Raw genomic sequence first — 25,929 nt, forward strand, 5'->3', positions numbered from 1 at the left:
AAAGTCACTGGCAGTAGGAGTGGGTCTTCTGCTAGTGCAACTTGAAGTCTTCTAAACTCTCTCAAAGATCATGGGAAAGAAGCTGAGCAGGGTATAAACACTTGCCAAAACAAAGCCTTTGCCTCCAGAATTTCAAAGGCAAGAGCATTGTCTTGGCTGTGTGCGAGCTCCAGCACGTACCAGTGTTTTTTTCAGAAATCAGAGGTCTCATCCACATCCAGTCAGAAAAGATCTCCATTAGGAGCTGCTATTTTCAAAGAGCCATAGTCAGATGACAGCAGCAATCCCAGCTGGACAATCTGAAAGTGACTGGGGCAATCCTACACACATCCACAGAGCACAAATACTTGTCACCAGTGTTTGCTTTACAGGATTGTAACCAAAGGCAGAGTTTTCCTTAAAGACAATGGACAGTGATGACATTTCCTCTCAGTTTTGGTCTCCGATGTGTGTTTGTTTTTTGAGGTAGATTGCCTGGGAGTCAGACCCTCATGTAGTAACTGTACAGGTAGAAAAAGAGCATACCAGCCTGCCCTCCAACCCAACCACGGTTGCAGATTTATACTTTGGTAACATTTTATTAGACTGTAGTCATGCCCTGTGTCAATGATTCTTCTACTAAAAGTCTAGTCCATTTTCTAATTCTAGTCTCACAGGAACGTGCCAGATCAATATTGAGAGTCTAGGAATTTAGGGAATCATCACAATCTCTGTTGCCCTGCCATCAATGAATTTCTCTTCCCACTACTCCTTCCTACAGAAATAGGCCTGTGTTTCTCTTTTAGGGAAGGTGGCTGTGAAGTTTGTGATGTAACAGCTCTCATACCTCATTTCTTTCAAAATCCAGAACCTTATTAATCTGACTACAGTGATATTATTCATTGATAGTTGAGGAGTCACAAAGATCTTTAAGTCATTTCTCATTAACTCTAAAGGTCAGCTTTGACAGAATCTTATTATCTTAATTCAATGTATGTGGGTGTGTGTGGCAGAGCAACGGTTAAATAAATCAGAGAAGACCTGTGGGGTTCTGATTTGTTACTGTATGTCTTTCTTTCTATAACAGATTTGTTATCTGGCAGGGATAAGTATGGATGAGAGCCAGCTTGCTAAGTAAAGATACACACAATGCTGATGGTGAAACTGGAAGAAGAGAGATGATAGTTATTACTGAAGTGTTGTGATAAGAATGTAGGCTCAGGTGACATTTCTGACTTTGCAGAACTGGTGCCTACATCCAAAAGGTGAGATAAAAAGAACGGAGAGATATACATTTTTGAAACTTTTTATTTTGGTGCAAAGTGAGTAACCCAGACTCAAGGAGCTCTAGAGGAACATGTAAACTCATTTTTCATTCTTCTGGCTTCTAATAGGGATGTGGAACTGAGATGCTGGTGAGGCCACAAATTGGACAAGTATTTATTTCTAAGAAACTCCCTCATCAAAAAAAGAACACTGGAGACACTGTTCTATTTTTGGTAATTTTAAATGTTTGGCAGAGTAATGGAGCACTTTGGAATACGAGCAGGTTTTGCTGATTGCAAATGTAAATAAACTAAGTATAAAAACAGCCAAGTAAATTTTCTAAAATATTAAGAACTGAAAGAAAAAATGAGAGAAAAAAACAACGCTGAAAACCATCATGACCAACAAGAAAAACCTTAACATTATTAGATAATCTTCTAAGCAGGAATATAACTGCAGCCGCAGAGAGAGAGAAAATAAACTGTATGATGCTGTATATACATTTGAATTCTCTAGTATATATAAACACAGAAGTCCAGTCAATATACTTAGATATTTATCTCAAAGAAATTAGAGAAAACAATGCAGTGCAATATGCTTTTCTTTAATAAGGTAAATAGCACAATAAGCTTATAATCTTCAAGGCTCAACTTTTTTTATTTCAGAAAAAGAACAGAAAAAAATTCTTATTCCTCAACATAACTAAAAAGTCTTTTTATTCTGTGGGAATTCTAATCTTACTGTAATAACACCAGTAAAGAACTGGGGAGAAGAGGAAGAAAGGACGAAGTTGTTGCATACCTGTCTTCTCACATATCTGTTTAATTTTTGCAGAATTCATTTTATTAAAAATAGTGGTGGGAACCAAGGTAGTTTTCCATCAAGTTTTTCATTTCTAGTGATACGTAGATCCAGAAATTAGCTAAAACACATCTCTAGAATACTGAATGCTTCAAAAGTACATTTTCATTTTCTTTACATCAAAATAAGGAAGGACTGAATTCTTCAGCACAATGTAGCTGTGAAGATTAAAATGCCAAAGTACTTTTCAGTGATTTCCCCAGCTTGCTTATAAATGTCATTGATTTTTTTCTTTTGTATTAGTCATTCCTGAGAAGCCTGAGACTGAACAAATAAATTGCATGGACCTGCTAACAGCAGTCATGGATAGAATGAAGTCTTTCATAGATCCCAGTTCAGCATTTTGTTTGAGCATATGCAGAGTTCTTCCAGGCACACTTTTGCAGCAGCTGGCTAAGGCAGGGATCTGTCACACACTGGAGAACACATCTGGCCCATATGTTGTTGGAACAGAATGGAAGCCACACAGATTTCCATAAAAATGCATCACACATCTGTGTCTCTCTGAGCACAGTGGCACAGCTCTTATATGCAGCATTTTTATCTGCTCCGAGATCCACACACTACAAATAGCTGACCAGCGAGACAACATAACCATGGGAGCACTGTGTGGACATGATTCTACAGCACTTTGTAAAGGAATGAAACAGAAGCACATAGGAGAGCATAAGGAGTGATCACGTGAATGAGTTGTGTGCTCCATTTCTGTACACTGATAGTTTATTGAGTCTGAACCACAATAAAATAATGCATTGTGCTGGTTCTTGTGTACTTTTAGTTACAAATCTATACAAAGAAAATTGCTGCTCAAGTCATTCAGAGGGCAAGTACCAAATACAATGGAGAAAAGAAAGAAAACAGTACAAGTAATAGAAGGTTCCCTGTTGCCCTATCACGTGTTTAGTATCCGTGCATATGTTCTTGAATGCAGATTAGGTAAGCAAAGGTTCTCCAATAGAAGTCAAAAATAAACACTAGGGACTCCCTAACACAGCTCAATTGCATTGCTCCATAACTTCCTGAAGAATGGAGAGTTCAGGAAAAATAAAGGTTCTTTCTTTCTGGTTGGACATTTTTAAGTTATCTTTTGTAGGACCACATAAAACGATTTAGTTCTCAAAAAATAACTGAATTACATAAATAAAACATTACACAAAAGACATCTCAGTGCAATTTATGTGAAGTGAATTTCACAAGGACTTGTCTATTGTAGAAAATTCAACTTCTCTCTTCTGATCCTTTTATTCTATCTAAACATAGAAATTTATGTCAGTTCAAACAAATCTATTACTGTTTCTCATAAGTGAGTCCATTATTTTCCCTCTATGATCGATCAGGTAAAAACAAGTGCAATAGATATCTCTAGCAGAACCTTGAACATAAAAGACCTCGAGAACAGAATAAGTTAAACTCATCTCACTGTGCGCTATAACTCGAAACGATAACCTTGATGCTTAATTCAAATCAAGTCATAGCAAAGACTTCTGACTATAATTGTTATCTGTCATATAAATAAAATTATTATAAAATGAAATTGGACTTGGAAAGGTATAGTTTTGCTTGCTGCATCGCTTGTAAGCAAATTGAAATCTGCAAAGTTTTATAACCCTTTGCCACATTCGTCCTACAGTCTTTTTCAGTAATGGAGCCATTTGACTGCAAATGGAAAGAGCTGAAAACAACTGATAAGTTTCCACATTGCTCTCTACTTCCAGAGCTTTGCTAATTCCATTGTATTGCTGATTTTTTTTTCTCTTTGTTCCCCTGCCAGACCAGGGAAAAAGAGATGCAAAATTAGAGCTCATGTTAGAGTATATATCATTTCACTGGTATAACAGCAGTTTACAGACAGGCAAAATAAGGCAGCAAGTGCAAGTGCATGGTTTTAAGCCAGAAAAAGAAGCCACAGGATCTCAACAGGAGCCCAGCATGCCAGGCTGTATTACCTGGAGGTCATCACATGCAGGTGCCTGCTCCTCACACAGCTCAGCAGCATGCAGCTCACTGGCAGGCTCTGCTCCTCTCAGCTAAAGGTGGTTCATGAGGCCACGCTTGGTAGAGGTACCTTGGCTAATTTCAGTTTGTAAAATGGGGCTATTACACACACCCCTCAACAAAGAGTCTCATCTCTCCTAGATAACTTCATAGTAGCAAATAGAATGAAGCCTGCTAGGGGTGTTTTAGAGGAGAAACCCATTTTTTGGTGGTGACTCACCATTTCAAGGAGCCTCTCTCTCTCTCTTTTGGCTATAGGAGAAATTACAAATACAAGGTATTCAGCTTACCTGGATGAACAGACCTTCTATTCCCTATGTATTGGTTTAAGAGGATAGTTACCATACAGGTGTGCTTTATTCAGAATTAGAGATTGATGACTACAAAAAGGGAAATATAACCCCCATTTTCAGGAAGGGGAAAATGTATGACCCAGGGAATTACAGACCAGTCAGTCTCACCTCTGTGCCTGGCAAAATCTTGGAGCACATTCTCCTGGAAAGCAACAGAAAAAAAGCAACAAGGTGCTTGGTGACAGCCAGCATGGCTTCACTAAGAGGAAATCCTGCCTGACCAATTTGGTGGCCTTCTGTGACAGGGCTACAGAACTGATGGACTGGGTAGAGCAGTTGATGTCATCTACCTGGACTTGTGTAAAGTGTTCTACACTGTCCCGCATGACATCCTTGTCTCTAAATTGGAAAGACATCAATTTGATGGATGGACCACTCGGTGGATAAAGAACTGGCTGGATGGCCACACGCAAAGAGTTGTGGTCAATGGCTCAATGTCCGGCTGGAGACCAGTAACGAGTGGTGTCCCTCAGGGATCGGTGTTGGGACCGGTCTTGTTCAACATCTTTGTCGCTGACATGGACAGTGGGATTGAGTGCACCCTCAGCCAGTTTGCCGATGACACCAAGCTGTGTGGTTCGGTTGATACGCTGGAGAGAAGGAATGCCATCCAGAGGGACCTTGACACGCTTGTGAGGTGGGCTGATGCCAACCTCATGAAGTTTAACCATGACAAATGCAAGCTCCTACACCTGGGTCGGAGCAATCCCAGGCACAGCTACAGGTTGGGCAAAGAAGAGATTCAGAGCAGCCCTGTGGAGAAGGACTTGGGGGTGTTGGTCAATGAGAAAATGAACATGAGCCGGCTTCAGTGTGCACTTGCAGCCCGGAAAGCCAACCGTATCCTGGGCTGCATCAAAAGGAGCGTGACCAGCAGGTCAAAGGAGGGGATCCTGCCCCTCTACTCTGCTCTTGTGAGACCTCACCTGGAGTATTGTGTGTGCAGTTCTAGTGTCCTCAGCACAAAAGGGACATGGAACTGTTGGAACAAGTCCAGGGAAGGGCCACGAGGATGATCAGGGGACTGGAGCACCTCCCGTATGAAGACAGGCTGAGGAAGTTGAGGTTGTTCAGCCTGGAGAAGAGAAGGCTGTGTGGAGACCTCATAGCAGTCTTCCAGTATCTGAAGGGGGCCTATAGGGATGCTGGGGAGGGACCCCTCATTAGAGACTGTAGTGATAGGACAAGGGGTAATGGATTCAAACTTAAACAGGGGAAGTTTAGATTGGATATAAGGAGGAAATTCTTTACTGTTAGGGTGGGGAGGCAACTGGAATGGGTTGCCCAGGGAGGTCTGAATGCTTCATCCCTGGCAGTGTTCAAGGCCGGGTTGGACAAAGCCTTGGGTGATATGGTTTATTGTGAGGTGTCCCTGCCCATGGCAGGGGGGCTGGAACTGGATGTTCTTAAGGTCCTTTCCAACTCTAACTATTCTATGATTCTATGTCACTTCAGTAGAGTCCTACAAAAACCTTCCACTCAAGGGCAGAGGCCAGTACAGTGCAGCTTGGACCAGTTGGTCTAATCTGGAACTCTGAAAACTTTGTTATTCCCCTGCTGTAGGTTTTTCTTTCTTTCTTTTTTTCCTGGTAGCTCATCTATGAACTGCACACATCTGTGCTTTTTAAAACTGCATTTTTTTCATCAACAGTTCTTAAGAGTTGGGCAAACTCAGCTTTCGTTTGCAACACTCTTAATGCTTTAAGTCTGAAAAGTCATTTTAGAAATAGTGAATGAACATCAAAATTGCAAGCTTGAGGCAGAGATCTTTCCAAATAACAGCATTCCTGTTCTTATTACATAAACCTGCTCTGTGGGATTTGCTAACCTCATCCTGTAACTCTGTTAAACACAGCTCCTAGCCAGATGAGAGACATGGATTGATGGAGGTTTGATATTCATAAAAATCTCTGGTTGGGGCCATGAGCCAGTAGCTAGCATGAGTCTCAAAACAAACATGGATGGAGGACAGCAGGAGACTTTAGCTAGGAGTCTCCCATTTCCCTTCATGCCAATTCTTATCAGGATGAGTTTTGAAAAGCCATTTAACCTCTTCTTCTTTCATAGTGGATGATTACTTTCCAAAATTGCATGGATGCTATGACAGCTAATTAATTATTGTTGTCTCATGCTTTATAAATTTAATTAGTATAAAGATGGTTAGCAGGAAGAAACAGTGCATAGAAAATGAAGGTGAACGGAGATGCAATGCTAGGAAGGCTCCACGTGTAGTAAGATAGAAAGCATAGAAAAACAATAAATAAGGAAAGGAGTTTTAAATAGCAAGAGATGTGTATGAAAGAAGAAAAAGGTGTGCTGCCTTCCAAAAGTAGAGGAGGGGAAAGGGAAATTAAAAATTAGAAGCAAGGCACTGAGATGAATTGATTTGAAGTACAAAGAAAAGAAAAGAAAATGAAAAAAGATGTAATAAAAGCCACCCAATCTTTAAAGTAATGAATCTTTTCATTTATTTATACCCTTTTTTTATAGGAAAAGAAAATGGTAGACCACTCATACAGAGCTCACACTATGTTAGCACAGTACAGCTATTAATTCCTGGATTATGTTGTTAAATAATTAACTTGTGCATCATAAGTAAATAATTAAACCTTGGTTCTCTAAACCTAACTGAGAACATAAAACTGCCAGAGTGATACCAGATTTTAGCAGAACCAATATTGTAGTAAATTAGACAAACTGCAAAAATATTCTAAAATCTGTAGCTGTAAAGACTGTTAGCAGAAGCACTTGGGCTCCATTTCCCCATGGAACAAAATAAAATGGACCATCTATTATTTAAACCTCCTTTATTAAAGTTTCATCTGGAGAATATGGAACCATGGATTGCTAGTTGCTCTGCAAAATACCTAGATCTGCCCTGGGTCTTGTCCTGTTGGAAAGGGTCTGTGATTTTGGCAGCAGGATGGGAAAGGGTGTCACTGTAGAAGGCTAAGGCAGTCTTGAGTTCATGTTAAAATATCCTTTCCTCCAATATCCCTAAAATGAAGAACTACAAAACAAATCCTTACACCTCAGTGGACAGTAATTCACCAGTTCCATGGTGTTATTTAATAATACTAAGAACAAGCAGCTTTTAAATCTAATAATATTTACTCTTGTAAAAGAGGAACAGTAAACAAATTAAAAAGAATCATTCTTTGCATCCACAGCACAAAATAATTCCTTTTCTCCCATGAACATCTGTTTTATTTTCTGATATAGCAAAGCACAGGTACAGTCTAAGCAGGGCAATTAATCTGGATTCTGCCATCATCACCATCACGCTATTATTTTTATATTATTTTACAATGAGAGGTCATTGGAAGCACAGATCCTGCTGTGCAGAGTCATCACATTCCTTCATGAGAACAACATGGTAGGAACAAAAAATCTAAGGAGCAGCAAATAATCATTCCAACAGAAAAATGACAAAACACTACAGTGGTTATCGAGCAACACTCATTTCATTTGTTCATTCTTGCAATTTGGTGTTTAAAAAATAAATAGAAGACATTTTAATTTTTAGAAGCCCCCACCCGTCCAGGTCCCTGATACTTTGTCTCACAAAACACTTGCTAGCAGCAAGAATTTGAACTGTCTGAGTACCAGCACAGGGATGAAAACATACCAGAATTCCTCAGCACTCCCTAAGAATCTCCACATCTGGGCTCAGGCTGATTCCACAGCCATGCTAGTAGGGTCTGTCCCTCCGTCCCTGCCTGGGGGCCATTTCACCAAGCCTGGGCATGGGCATAGGCAGAGGAGTCGGCCTCAAAGTAGCACTCAAGCTGCCCGCAGAGGGCCTCAAAGGTGGGGCGCCCACCTGCCTCTGCACTCCAGCACTGCAGCATCAGCTCATAGAGAGGCACCGGGCAGGTCTTTGGCTGAGGAAGTCGGTACCCCTTGTCCAGCATCTGGACCACCTGGTGTCCTGGCATCCCTGTAAGCAGAAAGGAGTTCATCAGACTGCTGGGGGTCTACTTAGTGATGCCACATGTGCGTATCTGTTATTGAGATGAGGCAATGGGATGCCTCACTGAGAAGTACACCTGCACACTGAGGGCAGAGCTGGCCTCAGCGGGTGCCTTCAATGGCCACAAGCCACAGCAGTCACTGGAAGATCCCATACCAGCAGCTAAAAACACATCCAGCATCTCCCAGCCCCTTTGCCCCAACTAAGCCACCTGAGAGGCATAGCGAATGAGTTGCTCTGGGTGGGAGGCTTTTTCTCCACCCCATGAGTTTGCTGAAATTTTTCTGAGATCTATTTTCCTTAATTTATTCCTAAATGTCCCTAGTCTCAGTGACTCCAAAATATCCCAAGAAAATCTGCCCTAATTATGAATTTTTCTCACATTTAGAAAGTTTTCCCTAATATGACCCTTAAATTTCCTCTGGAGCAGCTATGTGGTGGCATCCTGCCTGCTCTGTCACTACAAGTCACGGAGAAGAAACCACTCCCCTACGTTTGCTATACATTTCTATATTAAGACTATTGTCCTTCCCTTCTAATTTTTACTCTTTTAATTAAATCTTGAATTATGTAACTTTTTCTTCTTTTCCTTAGATCTCTAAATGGTATTTCCTCTCTACATTACCCACTATGTATCAATATACCTCTTCTCCTAATTAATTGCTGAGGCCAAGCTCCTGAAAGTAACATCAAGTAAGCAAATAGCCATAGCAAAAGGACATTTTTTACTGTTTAAGTCACAGGTAAACTGCGCCTTTGCAAAGGGATAATGCTGAACATATTTTCAGACAATACTGAGAATCATGGTCTTTCTTACACATAATTTATACTTGAATAGTTTATTTATGTGTGCGTGTCCATATGCCCAGACCTATAGTTTATATAAGAAAGAGTTGAGGGGTTTGGGCTTTTGTTTCCTTTTATTTTTGTTCCTCTTTTCAGAACAGTTTCACAGGCGGTGAGGGTAGGAATCAAAAACAAAATCAATTTTTCCTTTTACAGGAAGTACCAGTTTGGGACCCTGTGAAATGTAGCGTATGATGAACACAACACCCCTCAGGCCTATACAGATGCAGCGTAACTTTTTTTTGCTTTAGTCCTTCCCTTGTGTTCTCCTCACAGCACAAAATGAGTCACAGTCAATCATCTCACTGATATCTTGTGTTATTGGAGGCACAGTTCCTTGAGCATTTCTCACAGTGCTAGGAATAATAGCAGCTCACATACTTTTAAGGTTGGTGACATTTTATTCCTAATTCTTGTGATCTTTCTCTTTTTTAAGGCTTTCCACTGCAAAAGTCAAATATGAGGGAAGGGAGTAAAACCACTTGATTTATTTTTCATTCACCTTCTTCCTGAACTGCCTGTGCAGAACTACTTCATGCATAATAATCTTTTTCCTTATGAGAGATCCTAAAAAAATAAATTAAAAAAAAACAAAAAACAAAAAACAAATCCTAAACAAATTCTCTCCTCCTCAAAAAAAATCAACAAACAAACAAACAAAACAACAACAACAAAAAAAAATCCACCAAGGTCAGGGTGGGAGACAGAAAAACCTTCCTTTTTTCCACATTCCAAGAACTGGCATCTTTGTCTGATGTTGGAGGGAAAAAGACAGCTGGCTGAGGTGCCTGCACAGTGCAGGTTGGCTCCAGCCAGGGAAAGCTCAAACGGCTGCTAATCACAACCTTTGGAAAGCTTCCAGGTAGCCTGGGGCAGCCAGAAGGTCTGACCCACTAAATGGACCTCATCTGAGCAGCCTTTTTTCTTTATTTACAGTTTTAACCTTTAACATGCCCGTAGTACAAGTACTCAATTTTTTTGTGTTGTCATTCTTAAAGCAAGAAAACACTGGGCATCATTCTTTAGGTAAAAGCACTTACCAGCATAAGGCATCTTCCCATAGGTGATTATTTCAAACAGAAGTATTCCAAATGACCAGACATCTGACTTAATGCTGAATTTATTGTACCGGATTGCCTCTGGGGCTGTCCATTTCACTGGAAGTTTTGTTTCAGGCCTAGCTTCATATATGTTTTCATTTTCCACCTGTCACGGGTAAAACAAGGCAAAGCACTTAAGCACCCAACTAAGCTAAGCATGTGCTTAACCTTATCATCTTTCATCCAAGCACTTGCCTTTCATGGTGTTAAAGCATACACTTTCTGAAGTCTGTTGTTGAACTGGGCTTCACAGTTGTGCAATGCTACTGTTCATCAGAGGCTTTTCTAAAGCATTCATCATTTCAAGTGAGCACACAGCGTTGGAGTGGTTCATGATTAATTATGACCTGCTTCTGTGAATTCTGGACCTGGCATGCATGATTTCAAGTCTGTCAGGAGTGGCAGTGTAAGCATCCTGCTGACAATAGAGACCAAATGGTTCTACGTCTGATCTTTAGTAAACAGAGAAGGCAAGAGGAAGAGCTAATAAATTTCAGAATGTTTCTTCTGTGATTTATTGCAGTGTTGAAGGGCCATTGACATTGATAACAACCACTTAAGCAGGTTTTGAGGACTAAAGAACAAGCTCTAAGTTATTCAAAATAAAATATTAGCTTACAGTGGATCCAATTAATTCATGTAAAGTGAAGATGAAAGGCACATAAAAAAAGACAAATTATTTACTTGCAAATTTGAAGAATCATATCCTTAAAGTTTTACAGCACAGATATCTAAACTTTATTCTGTCTTTGATTCCTACACATAATCTAGTGTATATCAGTCACACCCAAACCTTGCTCAGTCTTTTCACATGCAAATCCAGGCAAATGTGTACAAGATTTTGTTTGATTTTTTTTTTTTTTTAATACAGAATGCACATTTCCCATCTGTTGTGCCCTATACTGCTGAAAAGACTGGTTGTTACTGTTTTGTATCTATGTCTACGGATCTACTGATACAGCTAGCATCTTGACCATACTGTTCATCTCTAGAAACAAGAAATTATTTCATTATGCTAATTAACACATACAGAAATACAGATTTTATTTCTCACACCTACCCTGGGATCTTTGAATGTGACCATGGTAGTGCTTTGACTTAGGAGACAGAATACTCCTAAGAAAGTCTGCCAAGATGACTCTATGACAGAGCGTCTCAGTAAAGCTCAGTTTCAACAAGAAATGTCAGCACTTGTAAATTATTACTTTCTTTAGTGAGGACAGAGGAGAACTATCCATTGTAAGCATTGTTCATTTCAAAATATATATTTTTCATGTTAAAAAATGTGTAATCTAAACTTATGCATAACTAGAAGAATCAAAATTATGCAAAAAAGCACTTTCCAAGTCCCTTGATGCCATTGCCTAGTCATTATTCTATACTTCAGTATGTAATAAATCCAACTCTGTTATGAACTTCAATTTCTGCTGCTTGAATGGAAAGAAACAAACAAGAAGCAGAGGGCTTTTTTCTTCATTTTTCTTCTCAGTGCAAGAATATAAATCAATAAAAACAATAATAAGACCTCAGAAATTATGGATTACATGTTGAAATCCATAAAATATGGCAAATCAAATCTTTACAACTCTGATAAAATCATTTTCAGACTTAGGAAATCTCATTTCTAAACCACAGCTCTTTCCTAGGGTGATGTTGGTCAGCACTATTTGGCATTCCACATCCTCAAGGGCTAGAGACAAAAAAAACAGTGCAATGGGAAAGAACTTGAAACACATCAGATTTAAAGCTCTAAGAGCTCATGTTATGAACTCCACTGTTAGCCACGGAGAGGAATAAGGTCCCTTTATGATTACTACCTGCACTTGCAAGCATCAAGGAGGCAGTGGGGAAGTGAACAAAGAGAGAATAGCTGTCAATACACTTTTTTATGCCTTCCCTCACAGGCTCAGGAGTATAATCTTGCCATCATTCCTGTGATCTCTCTCCATGTGGCAGACACTAGTGTTGTGGACAAAGGTTGTGCAGCAAAACGTATTGCTTGCCACTCTCCTTCCTTGGTGGGTGAGTGGGAAGCAGATACTGGGATGCCATCTTCAGACTGACACAAAGGCATAGGCCAGCTTCTAACCTTGCATGGGATAACACAGGTAGAGGATACAAGTGAACACAGTAGAGGTCCTTGTCTCCCTGGGCATGCTTTTTGCCTGAACCCAGCAATGCAGAGGCTACAGTTCATCTTTTAGTTGACCTCCTCCACCTTGTTACCCGGAGTTAAAGTAGAGCCAGAACACCCTCTCACAACCCACCTTAAAAACTCTTGCAAGTCCGAAGTCTGCCACTTTGTAAACACTGTGTTCACCAACAAGAACATTCCTGGCTGCCAGATCCCGATGGATATAGTTTTGAGATTCAAGGTAAGCCATCCCTGAAGCCACCTGAGCAGCCATGTCTATCTGATGTGGCAGGAAGATTTGGGAGCCTGCATCTTCTGTTTAAAAGAAGATGAGAGAAAAGATAACATAATATTTATGTTATTAACATATAAATAATATCCTGTCTGGTTCAAACAGCCATGCAATACAATAAAGTAACAGCCCAACCAAATGGAACAGGTTAGTCAATGACACTACTGAAAGTCATGCAGCTAACTTCACAACAACTAACAGTGCCTGTCCCATCTTCTTTAAAAGAGTAAATACTAAACACAGCAGTTGATCTAGGCCTGGAAGGAGCTGCTGACACAGTCCAAAGGAAAGGCATTTATCTGCTGATACAAAGGCAGATGTTTGCCTTTCTGACAAGTGCATAACCAGTTTCGAACTGCAAGAATTAATGTCAATACTCACTGAGAGTAGCCAAAGCTGACTGAAGATGGAAAAGCACAAGATTATCCTTGTTCCGTGTTCTCCAGTAATTCTTAATATACCATTTGCTGTCAACTGCAACTCTCATTTTCACTTTCCAGTCCACTTGACTACTTCACACTGTTCTCTCTGTTGCTGCTACCCAACAGTAGGACTCCTTGAGCTGCTTTCAAGTTGCCTGCCTCTCTAGAAGGACTTTCTGAAGCAATGTGCATGCCGTTCTGACCACTTGCTGTAAGATCAGCAAGTCTCAGACATAGAGATTTGGTAATCAAAGATTGCTGTTCAAATAAAGTAGTAGAAGAAATTTGAAGCAACTTGCCTCCACAAATGAAGGAAAGAGCCTTAGGCCATGAAAAACTGCAGCCAAAAATTGTAAGACAAGTACCCCCCAAAAAAGTAATTTGAGTATAAACACTAGAATACAAATTCAGGGCCTTTTTGGCATTTGGGGGGACAGCTGACCTCATAGAAAAGAATTTATACCCCGAGGTAATCTATGTACGCCAAATCAGTGTTATATTCAGGCATCATTGTCACCCAAACTCAAATGCTGCAGCACTGAAGCATGAGTGCCTACCTCTGTAGCCTCTAAAATGGTTTCAACTTTCTGTTTCAGAATTTTAACAATACCAGAAAGCTGAGTGTTTGCTGCAAGGTTTATAGCAATTCTCCTTTCTCATTATGATGGTGACTTTTCCTTACAGCCTTTCTGCTAAATAAAAAATTTGTAGCTGGCAGTTTTCTATTGCTTACTTTGAATTGATTCCTGGGTAAAGCGTGTCTTAGCATTGGTTTGCATAACCTCCTCCAGTTCTGGCATTTTATCTGACCTAACCTTGCAATCACCCCTTATGAAGAGTGTGAAATTCCATTGTTTATTAATCTACTCTGCAATATCCAGGCCTTGAATTTCCTGCTTATCTGGATGTTCTGAGATGAATAGGTAAAAGAAATGAATTTTAAATTATTAAATTTGCCCTGTATGTGCATTGTCCTACTTCCTTTTTGAGGCTAAAGTCATTGTCATGATAATCGAGCACTAAGATTATTTATTTCTATTGTGACTCAGAAAGTCTTTTCCTCTCACACACATATGTTTAATAGTTTCCTTGACCTTTAAAAAAGATAAGAAGAAAAATCAGGCTGTGCGGTAATCTATGGCTTAACCGTCAAGAAAATCCATCATCAGGCCACAGCATAATACAGCACTCTAAAAGCCTGATACGAGCTTGCTCAAGAGCCAAAACACAGCAATGTCACAGGGAAAAAAGGATGACTCATAAGCCGCGTGTTTCTAATGAGCTGCTTCAATGAGGACAGGAGCTGGAGCTGCTAACCCCTCCTTGTCCTATGCCCTGCAGCATACACAGGTGCACTGTGCTAAAGGACAAGGATGAGATCCACCTCTAATGGTGAAGTTGCAGCTGAAAGATTTTTTCTTCCATTGTGGCTTGTTTGGTACCCCAGACCAGGCTGGTCTACTGCCTTTAGCATATGGGCTGAGGAGGGGAAGAGGCCACAATTGCTCTGGATGCTGCAGTATTCCTTGGAGGGTTTGTCTGTGTGAGCTGGTTCGGCACTGCTGCTGCTCTGGAGCTAAAGAAGGAGAAGCTGTAAGGAGGAGCCTCAGCTGACCAGGAGCTGCAAACTGCACAAAGATAGAGGATGAAAGCACAATTCTCTCTGGGATCTGAAGTCCAAATCATGTACAGTTGTCTCACAAAATTTTCTGACTATACTGCCAAAACTCCAGGTTGGGCCAGCCAAGCACACAAGTTCAAGCACAGGACTACATTAGTGCAACTACAGAGTTTTCCAGACCAGAGCCAGCTCCCATGTAGCTAGTTCAGAGCAGGTCAGAAAAGTTAACAGCTGTATTCATATGGGTATACATGTACTTCAGCTTGTTTTAAAGCTTTTTAAAGGAGGAAAAACTGCAACAAAAGAATAAAGTTAATATAACTTCCACACTCAAAACCAGGCACTACTGGTGAATTTATAAAACCTTCCATGACTTATTCTTTATCCTATAAAGAAAATGTACTGCCTCCATGTGCTTTTTTACTAATATTTTTTGACAAAACTATTGCCCTTATATGAAAAATTTATTAGAGAAAATATTAAAGAAGGCTTAGGGTCTACACCCTGTTCTAAGCAATCCTTCACAACTTCTCATATAGGCAAGACAGGAAAATATTCTCATTGACAGATGTCTGACATTAAATAAATAAATAAATAAATAAGCAGCACTTTCTCCATTTGAGAGCATTGCCTCTGTAATAATTCACTGAACCTCAAGACTGTGTCCCTGGCAGAACAAGCCCCAGGTCTATCAGACTTGATAAAAACACTCATACATTCTATGACAATTTCATTCACATTTAATAACAAAGAAAAGGTTTCAGTAGCATTTTTCTCATATTGGTGGCAGCTCAATAACTCTGCATAGCAGTGTTCATCAGGAAGTATCCCAAAGTACATTTACAGGGTGCACAGGGAATTCACATACCCGTCATTATTAAGTAGCTGTCATTATGGTGGTACGCGATAGTCACTATGCATGAAATATTAGAGATTTTTAAAGCTGGAAAAACATACCATGCATTTCTAGGAGGGGAAACTTGACCAAAGAACAATCTCTGGACTTCCCTTCTATTAGTTAGTTTTTAGTAGTTTGCCATATTTACCCATAGTACAGAAACCCAGTAGCCTTCTGGAAATATCTTCCTGCAGTGGCTGAGTATCAAGAAAGCTTATCAGGATCTGTGCACTGATCACCAGCCAATACAGATCACTTTGAGTCACAGGGCTTTACGCAAACTTCAAATCTATTTCCTTATTACTCTTATTGACGACAACAACTTTTCTCTGACTAACATTTATCAAAGCACCTGGATCTCTGCCTCCTCCTCTCAGCTCTCTTTATCTCCCTGTGCACAGGCCATCAGACAAGGAGACATACCATTAGTGTGGGTTTCAACTGATCATTTTTACAGTTATCTTGACAGCCGCCTGGAAACCAGCTGACTTTCCTCGATCTCTCCAGGGCTACAGGAATGAGCATTTGGGCAAAGATCAGACCACATACATGCATTGCCCACAGCAAGGGAAGCTGCTGTGCAGCTGCTGTGCAGCTGCTGGCAGCTGATCCACACACAGGCTGCAGAGCTGATGTGTCCTGGACATGTTGTACTCAGTGCACAAACAGGCTAATTTGCACCTCTGCAATAGTTGTGACTCATCCTGTCTTTCTCAGAGCTATTTCTGTGGTGCAATAAATGTTTTAATGCACAGCAATCATTTCCTGATGTGCCAGGCTCTTTCAATCAGGTAAGTAGTAATCTGCTCTCAAAGGAACCAAACACAAGAATTTACAGGAAATTTGTGCATTGCTACCTGTGGCCACTAAAAAAAAGGCTGTCATTGGTCCAGTCCAAGCTCAATGCAGCCCATTCCTTGGTGGGGCTGTCACTCTACCAGAGATTTCTATTGCTGTAATTGTTCCTGGTCTCAGCCACACTTAAAAAATGGTTCCAGAGAGAAGATGGCAGAAGGCATGTGACATGGTAAATACTGTCTGTGGTATTTAGCAGGGCTCTGCCTTATGGGCTGGAGAGAAAAAAAAAAAATTTAGCAAGACAATTGCAGTGAACATTTTGTCTTCAAGAGATAGTGACAGCCTTAAAGACATTTAGCACCTCAGAGACATCTGCTAAACTGAAAACAGATAAAACTAGAATCAAGCATTTCTCAATAGCAGGGGTGAACTTGAAGTGCAATCATTATGCTAGTCTGCTTCATGCTGTACAACTTTATTTTTAATTATTATTTGCCTTCAAAAGAGCACTTTGAAGTGCTGCTGAAATAAAAGCCCTGATGCGATAGGCAAGGGACAAATTCACAGTGAAAGGCTATCCCTGCCTAGTAATAGATTTCAAAGCTGTTAAGAACATTTTGGGGAAGTGCCTCTATTTCATGTCAAATACAATAACCTATCCTTCTGGATGCTTATATTTTTATTCTGTCAGTGTATGTTCCCATCTACTCATAGAACAGGGTGAAAAAATGTGGGTCATTATAAGGCAGGATTCAAACTGTGAAAATACTTTGGCATGTCAAAAAATCATAAACCTCTTTCTTTCCTCTTTTCTCATCCCCACATGTGAGGAATAGTGTAGCCTTTGTATTAAATCAGAGTGCTGTACTTCTGTCTTTATGTTAGTGTATTTACTAAACTGTCAGCTGTAACACCCCTTGAAATGAGTTTATAGCCATTTGCTTACTTTGAAGGTATTCAAGAAGACTTCCATATCTCATCAGCTCAGTAATAATGTAAATTGGGTCCTCCAAAGTGCAGACAGCATAAAGCTGTATAAGCTTTGGATGTCTCAAGTTCTTCATTATTTGTGCTTCCCTCAGAAAGTCTTTTGGATCCATTGAACCTGAAACAACAGCATATAACAAAACATAAGCTGAGGTTATTAAAGGCCTTCCTACCAGCCTGGCAGTCTTAAGGGAATAACTGAGATTGTTTTCTGTCTTTCAAAGTACATTAGCATCTCAAATCTTCACAGTTCCCCCAGAAAACAGACAGTGCAGCGGAAATAAACAGTTAATGTCCATACCAGTTGCTCAGGGACAGAGAACATATGTGTTCCAGCCTCCAGAAATATAAAGGCTAAAATTAACCACACCCTGCCCTCCACCGAACAGGAAAAAAGTGAGGATAGACTGTTAACTGATATAATTTAAGCAAACAACTATGTTACAGCTGGTTAATGAAATGACCAAAGACTGAGGAAGGAGTACCTAGGTAATGAACATAAAATTTCTGACTGAAAAATAGTGCTTCAATAAGAATTTGTTGCGCCATTTTTTCTGCTTCAGCCATCAAAGCCTGAAAGCATTGAAATCATGTTCGCATATAAGGAGTAGATGTGTGCATTTATATAAATAAATAAGAAAAACTAAGATTCACATAATAGCAACCTTATTAGAAATCCCAATGTCTGCATAGATGTAACACTAATTTTACGTTCCCTTAAATGAAGAAGTATCTTAATGGGCAATGATCCCAACTTTTTAATTGTTAGATCAGGTCATAATATCTCTAGATCATAAACTGTATCAAAGAAACCATACAGAAATGGCACAGGGAGTTAAAATCAGTGTCATGTTCAGTATTTGAGCTCATATGTCCTGAGTAGGGAATTGATTAGAAAAAGTATACACAAATTAAGAAGCAGAGCTTTCTCTGTGAATGATCCAGTAGAGATCAGATATTCTCAGATGTTTGAGGAAGATGGTAAATAAAATCTACCTCACAATATTTGTAGAAATAAATGTGAAATTATCCAACTAGTCAAATATTTCCTTCCCCAAATCAAAACAGCTTCATTAAGAAAAGTCTACAGTCTAGGTGGGAAGGGGAAATGTACCCAAGTCTAGTTTCCTCTATGCCACATTTGAAAACAAACTCTTTTCTTAGTGTAAGCAGAATGAATCATTTGAGAAGCCAAAGCTGCAGGAGTCTTTATTTTGTTTTTTTTTTTAACATTAGGTAACCAATAAGATTCATTTGGGAGTTTGGCTCTGTTCCAAACATGAAAGTTTAAATGAAGCAAAATGCTGGGAGGATGCTAAATAGCTCAGCAATAAAACTGCAGCAGAAAATCTGTTCTACAGAATGCACTTGTAAATCAGCACAGGCACCTTCGCCCTAGAATCTACCTTGAATGCCACCTCCTGAAAAGTGCTCCAACCTATTTTCCAAAACATAGCAATGATGTGTGATTTCAGAACCTTGTATCAATGCAAAAGGAATGACTCAGAAATGCTTCTGATACAGACCTTATGAAAAAAGAGCCACTTGACTTTGTAACTTATGAGAGCAAAGATTATTGCAAGAGAAAGGTGCTTCTCTCCCGTGTCCTCATATTTTCCTTGGCAATCCCATGGGGTCCAATTTGACAATACTGTGTAGCATGCCCTTAGGAGGGATGGTGAAAGTTAATGGATTTCCATGCTATCAATAAATGGATAGCAGCCAGTAATACATCTAAGTAGGTACAGGCTATACCTGTTTCTTTTTGTCACTGTCGTAGGAAAGTGGTGGCTCGCATGAAAAGCAAATGACTCATATTTGGTCTGGATAAAACAGAGATCAGGACAGTCAGGTGGAAAAACACATCTGCAATACTAATGTCATGACCTTTTCCTGTTTAAAGCAGCACATTCTTTACTGCTCTGTTTGAACTTTACACCAATCTTAGGTTGTGAAATAAAAAACTAGGGTTGTGTTTATAGAGTTTGGACTCACCTTAGTACTGATTTAATACTGTGTTCCATTTCCTTACTCTTTATAAGATATATGCATTTGTCATGGAAATCACCCTAAAGTCTATAAAGAAGCTGCGTGGTATGAAGTATTCTGCCTCTAAAGGTAAATGCATAAGCATGACGAGTGATTTAACATCAGTGCCAAAATTAGACAAGTTGATCCTAAAAAGGATAGAGTATATACTAACTTAGGGTCTACCACATAACCTTCCTTCCTCTATGGATCATTATACAGGATTTCTTCACACCACAGAAAATGACAGTCTGATTTGTTCCCATCATCAAAGTTTGCCTAGAAGGAATCTCTGAGTTTAATCATGTTATAAAATTCTTCCAACAACTGAAACCAAGCAACATGTTTTTCACATACGACAACTTCCAATAAATTTATCAGGAGGGAAGTATTCTATTATCCAAAGAGCAGCAAATCCTTCTTTACTTTGCAGAAGTAATTGATTGTAATAATGATAACCAGTGACAAAGATCACTTAGTATTCCCTGCATATTTTAAAGAGCCTATGTAACCTCTGGTTTTATTTTGTTCATATCTTTAAATAGCACAAGTAGCAGTGACCAAAACCCCTCAGAGCCCTGTAGCTCTTATACTGTAGTTAATAAGTTGGTTGGATGCTACCTGAAAAAAGTGTCTTTATCAGTGTTTTGTCCAAGATTAGCTTTTAGCAACTAGATAAGCAAAGTAGAAACTGCTTCTAAACCCAAGCAAACATGATTGTTACAAACAATAGATGAAGCCTGTCACAATAGTGCCAAAGAAGTTCCCATGCATTTCTTTGAGGAAGTTTATATAAGTGAAATATATAAAATATATGCCACCTGGAGTTTCAGATAACTGGACCTTTTTTCCTTAGTTTGTAGTTGAATTAATGTGGTTTTGATGAAGCATGTTTTCAGCAGCAAGTGGTAAACAGTATCAAGAGCAGATTACTGTAAGTAGAAACCACCTGATCAAAAACCAACTAGTCAACAGAAACCTCTACTGAAACAAGTATTCATTGTAAAAGACACCGGTTAGGAGCAGAATGATGAATACCGAAAAAATAAAGTTTTGATAATTTGGTTTTTGAATGAAAAATGTTTTTGTAAATGTCAGAGTCCCTAAGAATAAAATGTTGGAATTTGCTTCTTTAATGCGTTCTATGATGTGCTGCTTTGCCTCTACTTTGCCTCTACTTTAAGCCTACTTAAAGCCAGTAATACCACTTCTGATTACTTTCTTTCTGAAAATTTTTTTCCAGTATTGAGAACACTTCACTGTATAAGATGAAGACTCATAATGTGGAAATGAGTTAGAGAGAGGTCAGCCATTTTCCAGCTTTCACTGGCCTAAAGCTGAGTGGACCTTAAATATTTAACAAAAGCCTCCCTTTCTTTGCAGCTTTCAATAAACTTTCCCAAATGACTTCAGACTACCCTTGGCCTTCAGAGCAACCTTGCTTTCTGAATAAGTTTATTCAAAATGAATTAATGTGCAGAGTACCCTGAGCGTATGCTGCAATCTTCTGAATAAGATTATGTGTAATAAGGAAATATAACATTAAAAAGACCAAGTTTTCGGTAACACAAGAGACTGAATGTAAACTATGCACATTTACAGGAGAATATCTCAGGTATCTAACAATCCCCAAGCAGCTTTCTCACCATACAGCAGTGAAATTACAACTTAGTGTAAGGTTAGGTACTGAACTAAATGGAATAAAAGAGTTTCTTCTTTTCAGGGAAACTGAGCGGCTTTCCTAATTGCAGAGCATTTTACACTGTGTATGTGTATGCACTAAAGAGATGACATATTGAAGAACTGAAAATATTATTAAAGCCTCCGCTGACAGCACCAACCCAGAGACTATTTTGGGAAAGCCTCCTGAAAAATAAAAAATAAAAAATCATGCTTGGGCAATTTCCATGCAAAGAGAGAAGCATGGGAGATGCTTTACAATGTGGTAATGACAAATGCATCTGTCAACTTGAATAGGCATAAGGAACTTTCTCAGATAGGATTAATTGGTGATGATAGATGTCTGCTTTACATGCTGACAGTTGGAGAAGCAAGCTACTCCAGACAATAGATTCTAGAGAACCCATCACACTCAGCACAGGACAAAGAGCAAAAATCCTGCTGCAATGATTTCCACTTAAATAGAAAAAATAATGTCACAGTGAGGAAACAAAAACAGAAATGTGAAATGACATGTCCAGGGACCTACAGCAAGACAGTGGTGTGCAAAGCCAAGAACAGAAACAGCAATTTTCCTATTTTTTCTATCTGCTGATCCCTACACCTCTTTGATGACTGTGAGTCAACAACTTAAAAGTCAGAGATGATCCTTAAGGCGAAGATGTTCTTGTGTTTTGTTTTTTTCATTCACACATTCATCACTATGTTTTTGCTGGTAAAGTGTCACAAATGTCTCCAAAATGGAGTCAAAACCACCAGCGAACAAAAAGAATGAGGCATCACATTACTACTGCTTTTTCGTGTAATCACTGTAATCAACAGATTGCAATAAGGATAAGGAGAGGTAACAGGCAAAACATGGACTGAATTTTGAGAATTTCATTTGGGAATGGCACAGAGTATCAGTTATTGTAATTGTGGTGAAGGCACAAGGCTGTGTCTAAATTGTCCACTTTGGTGCTGTTATGATATTATTTTGATTTTGGTGTGGGGAACTCTTTTTGTTGATGTGAGAGAAGTTTGTGAAGTTAGTGTGATCAGTGTAGATTTTCATGAACATTCTTAAATATGTGATTCACCGAGGTGGGGTTATAAAGTATTGGGTTTGTACAGCAAGGTTTTGGTAGAGGTGAGGCTAGAGGGGTGGCTTCTGTGAAAAGCTGACAGAAGCTTCCGCCATGTCCAATAAAGCCAATGCCAGCCAGCTCCAAGATGGACTCACTGCTGGCCAAGGCTGAGCCCATCAGTGACAATGGTGGCACCTCTGGGATAACATATTTAAGAGATAAAAAAAAAAACAAACCAAAACCACCTGCACCATAGAAACTGCAGCTGGAGAGAGGAGTGAGAATATGTGAGAGCAACAGCCCTGCAAGACAGCAGGGTCAGTGCAGAAGGAGGGCAAGAGATGCTCCAGGCACCAGAGCAGAGATTCCCCTGCAGCCTGTGGTGCAGACCATGGTGAGGCCCCTGTGCCCCTGCAGCCCATGGAGATCCATGATGGAGCACATCTCCACCTGCAGCCCATGGAGGACCCCACACCAGAGCAGGGGGATGCCTGAAGGAGGATGTGACTCCACGGGAAGCCTATGCTGGAGCAGGCTCCTGGCTGGCACTGTGGCCTCATGGAGAGAGGAGCCCACACTGCAGCAGGCTTGCTGCAGGACTTGTGACCCTGTGGGCCACTCACACTGGAGCAGAAGGACTGCACCCATGGAAGGGAGTCATGCTGGAGCAGCCTGTTCCTGAAGGACTGCACCCATGGAAGCAACTCACACTGGAGCAGGTCATGAAGAACTGGAGCTCGTCGAAGGACTCACATTGGAGAAGTTCATGGGGGACTCTCTCCTGTGGGAAGGACCCCATCCTGAAGAAGGGAAAGAGTGTGAGGAGCTGTCCCCATGAGGAGGAAGTAGCAGCAGAGAAAATGTGTGATGAACTGACCACAGCCCTATTCCCCATCCTCCTTGTGCTACTGTGGAGGAGAAGCTAAAGAATTCAGGAGTGAAGTTAAGCCTGTGAAGAAAGGTGGGGGGAAGGTGTTTTTAAGATTTAGTTCTTATTTCTTATTATCCTATTCTGATTTCATTTGTAATAATTAAATTGATTTCCCCAGATCAAGTCTGTTTTGCCTGTGACAATAATTGGTGAGTGATCTCTCCCTGTTCTTATCTTGACCCATGAGCCTTTTGTAATATTTTCTCTCCCTTGTCCGGCCAAGGAGAGGAGTGACAGAGCAGCTTTGGTGGGCACCTGGCATCCAGCCAGGGTCAACCCACTACACCAAAAGACTAATTTAATCATGAGTCTTGTGATTCTTCTTGCAAGATTAATTGAAATCGTGCATAAATACAAAGATTGCAGACTAATCATTCTCACATTCTGAAGGTCTCCATAATCCACTACTGGCTCTTGATGGAAGTCTCCAAAGAGTCAGGGGGGGGGGAACTGGTCTTGGATAAATAGATTTCATCTTCTGATATTCTTGATAATGAAGCATTGAACATTCTGTTTAGAGATGGGCAACAAAGTGCTGGCAGAAACAGGAATGTGTTGAAAAAAGACTGTTCATTAAATTGGAAAACATCTCTGGTTGAGTTCTTTCTCCTTCAAAATTTCCCTTACAATCTATAAGGACTGTGCCTGGAGCCATTGTTCATAGCCAGTAGACTGCAGACCCCAAACACTGAAGCTGCTTAAACTAGATACTCCCTAATCATAAAGGCAGGTGGTAACACACACCCCCCCCACACACAGGTTCATCAGAAGACATTTTCTGTGGCTTCCTTAGGAACCAAATCCTTCTGCAGCTCCTGGTCAGAGGGTTCCAAGGCTGACCGCTTTAAGATCTCATAGGCTCCACCAGCTCAACATTTTCATCAGTTTTAGTACGTTTGTAAATTCTGTGGAACTGCAGAACACTGCTGGTAGCTGAATTTGCCTCCTCCAACTGTAGGCCATTTTTCAGATGCCTAGACCTGAGTTAGTCACCCAGACTTTACAATCAATGGAAAGAAACATGCTTTAATAACGTTATTCTCCCATTATAATGTACATTTCTAATCTATCGTTTGTTTTACCTGACGTGTAAGTACTTATTTCTTCCCACTAATTATTAAAAAAGCCTGACATATCTAAGATGTTAGATGCCTAAAAATAGGGAAATGTAACTAATATGCTATGCCTCAATGTTTCTGAAAGAAAGACTTGTGAAATTTCCAGTTTGTGTGCAATATGTGAAGAATTGGCTCTTGCTTCAAATTGGAATGGAAACAGATTTCTGAATACCCTAATTATTCACAAGGCAGGAATGACACATTTGCATCAAGTGAGAACTGGCTCTGGAAAAAATCCATCATGAGAATTCTGGAAGTTTAATTTTTCCTACATGTTGGAAGGTCATGTATCTAAACACAATCATTTTATGCCTTTTAGCAGCAATAGCTAAATTAGTGTAAGTCCAGAAAAACTGCTTGAAAAATAGGAATACCATATAACAAGAAACTATAATTAGCCTTTCTAAAGACAATTGAAAATTGGTTTAACTCGCTCTGTATATACACGCAGAACAAGAAAAATAATGCATACATGGAAGCTTTTATTTTATCACAAGAAGACATAACAAGAGTCAAAGAGAAGACATCGGATAAATCCAGATGAGAAATCAGACCCACATTCTTACAGATGTAGTGATACACCATTGATAGAAACTGTCAAAGACAGCAGAGGTAACTTCTCTTTGTGCCTCCATCTCAGGACTTGAAGATTTCTACTTGTTATATAGCCAAGAATAAGCTGTGTTTTGATTAAATATAAATACTCTATCTCAGCAGAAGGGTGAAGTGAAATGGCATAAGCCAGCAAAGTATTCAGACTATACATGATATAGAACAGATGCACACTGCAAAATAATGCTCAACAGAAAAACTCAAAATACCCAAAATCTCTTCTATTCTTCAAGCCTATAAATTTGCGATGTACTGGTTTCACTTTGTTCTTCTGTATTGTCTGCTATCTGATTACCTTACTTGATTAACCTGCTCCAACTTGGTAAAGAGAGCATGGTTCCATGTTACAATTTCTATTGAGGTAGAGCCATATTAATAGAACCCTCTCTATCTCAGTCCCCAATATTTGACAGAATACTCTGTTTATCACATTCCTCTGTTGTTCTGATGACTTTCTTTTTCCAGCAGGTGTATACTGTAAAGCAGCTTAGCAAAGAGATTTTGATTTAAAATACACTCCTTACTGCCCCAGTTTAAAGATTTAGATCTTTGAGCCACGCAACAGGACATGGTCATTTTACAGTGTGTTACACTTGAAGCCTGAAATATCACCTATGTGAATATTGGAAGCTTCAGTCAACAACATATAACATAATGTATTCCTTGATTACTCATAGAATCATAGAATAGAATCATACAATCATAGAACTACTCTTTTCCATTCGCTTATCATCTTTATATTATGATGAATAAAATTGTCAAACCTAGCCTCTGTTGTAATTTTATTAATATCAAACTAAGCATTCACTTAGATTAGGGTGAGGGTATTTAATTATTGAAATGTTATTGCTCATGAGTAAAATGAGAACAAGCTATGCAAAACCAGTGTGCTAACTGATTACAGTAAGGCACCCCAAGTGGTGAAAAACATTGTGTAGAGGAGGATAACTCCCTAAAGAAGTGTACTA

At 39.7% G+C, this 25,929-nt stretch overlaps 1 protein-coding gene across 1 annotated transcript in view; it reads right to left on the reverse strand.

Annotated features, from left to right (window-relative positions):
* Nucleotides 1-6,947: 6,947 nt before the first annotated feature.
* FRK (fyn related Src family tyrosine kinase) overlaps nt 6,948-25,929 on the reverse strand; it is a 54,480-nt gene continuing 35,498 nt past the window's right edge. Inside the window, exons 5-8 of the mRNA XM_057413238.1 lie at nt 17,485-17,643; nt 12,641-12,822; nt 10,314-10,479; nt 6,948-8,394 (exon numbers count right to left, since the gene is read on the reverse strand). Coding sequence (XP_057269221.1) covers nt 8,186-8,394; nt 10,314-10,479; nt 12,641-12,822; nt 17,485-17,643 — 716 coding nt within the window. The 3' untranslated portion in view covers nt 6,948-8,185. The remainder of the gene's footprint in view (nt 8,395-10,313; nt 10,480-12,640; nt 12,823-17,484; nt 17,644-25,929) is intronic.

This window comes from Pezoporus wallicus, unplaced genomic scaffold (genome assembly GCF_028554395.1).
Source record: "Pezoporus wallicus isolate ANWC-B61680 ecotype Strahan unplaced genomic scaffold, APGP_CSIRO_Pwel_v1 contig_7505, whole genome shotgun sequence".
NCBI lineage: Eukaryota > Metazoa > Chordata > Aves > Psittaciformes > Psittacidae > Pezoporus > Pezoporus wallicus.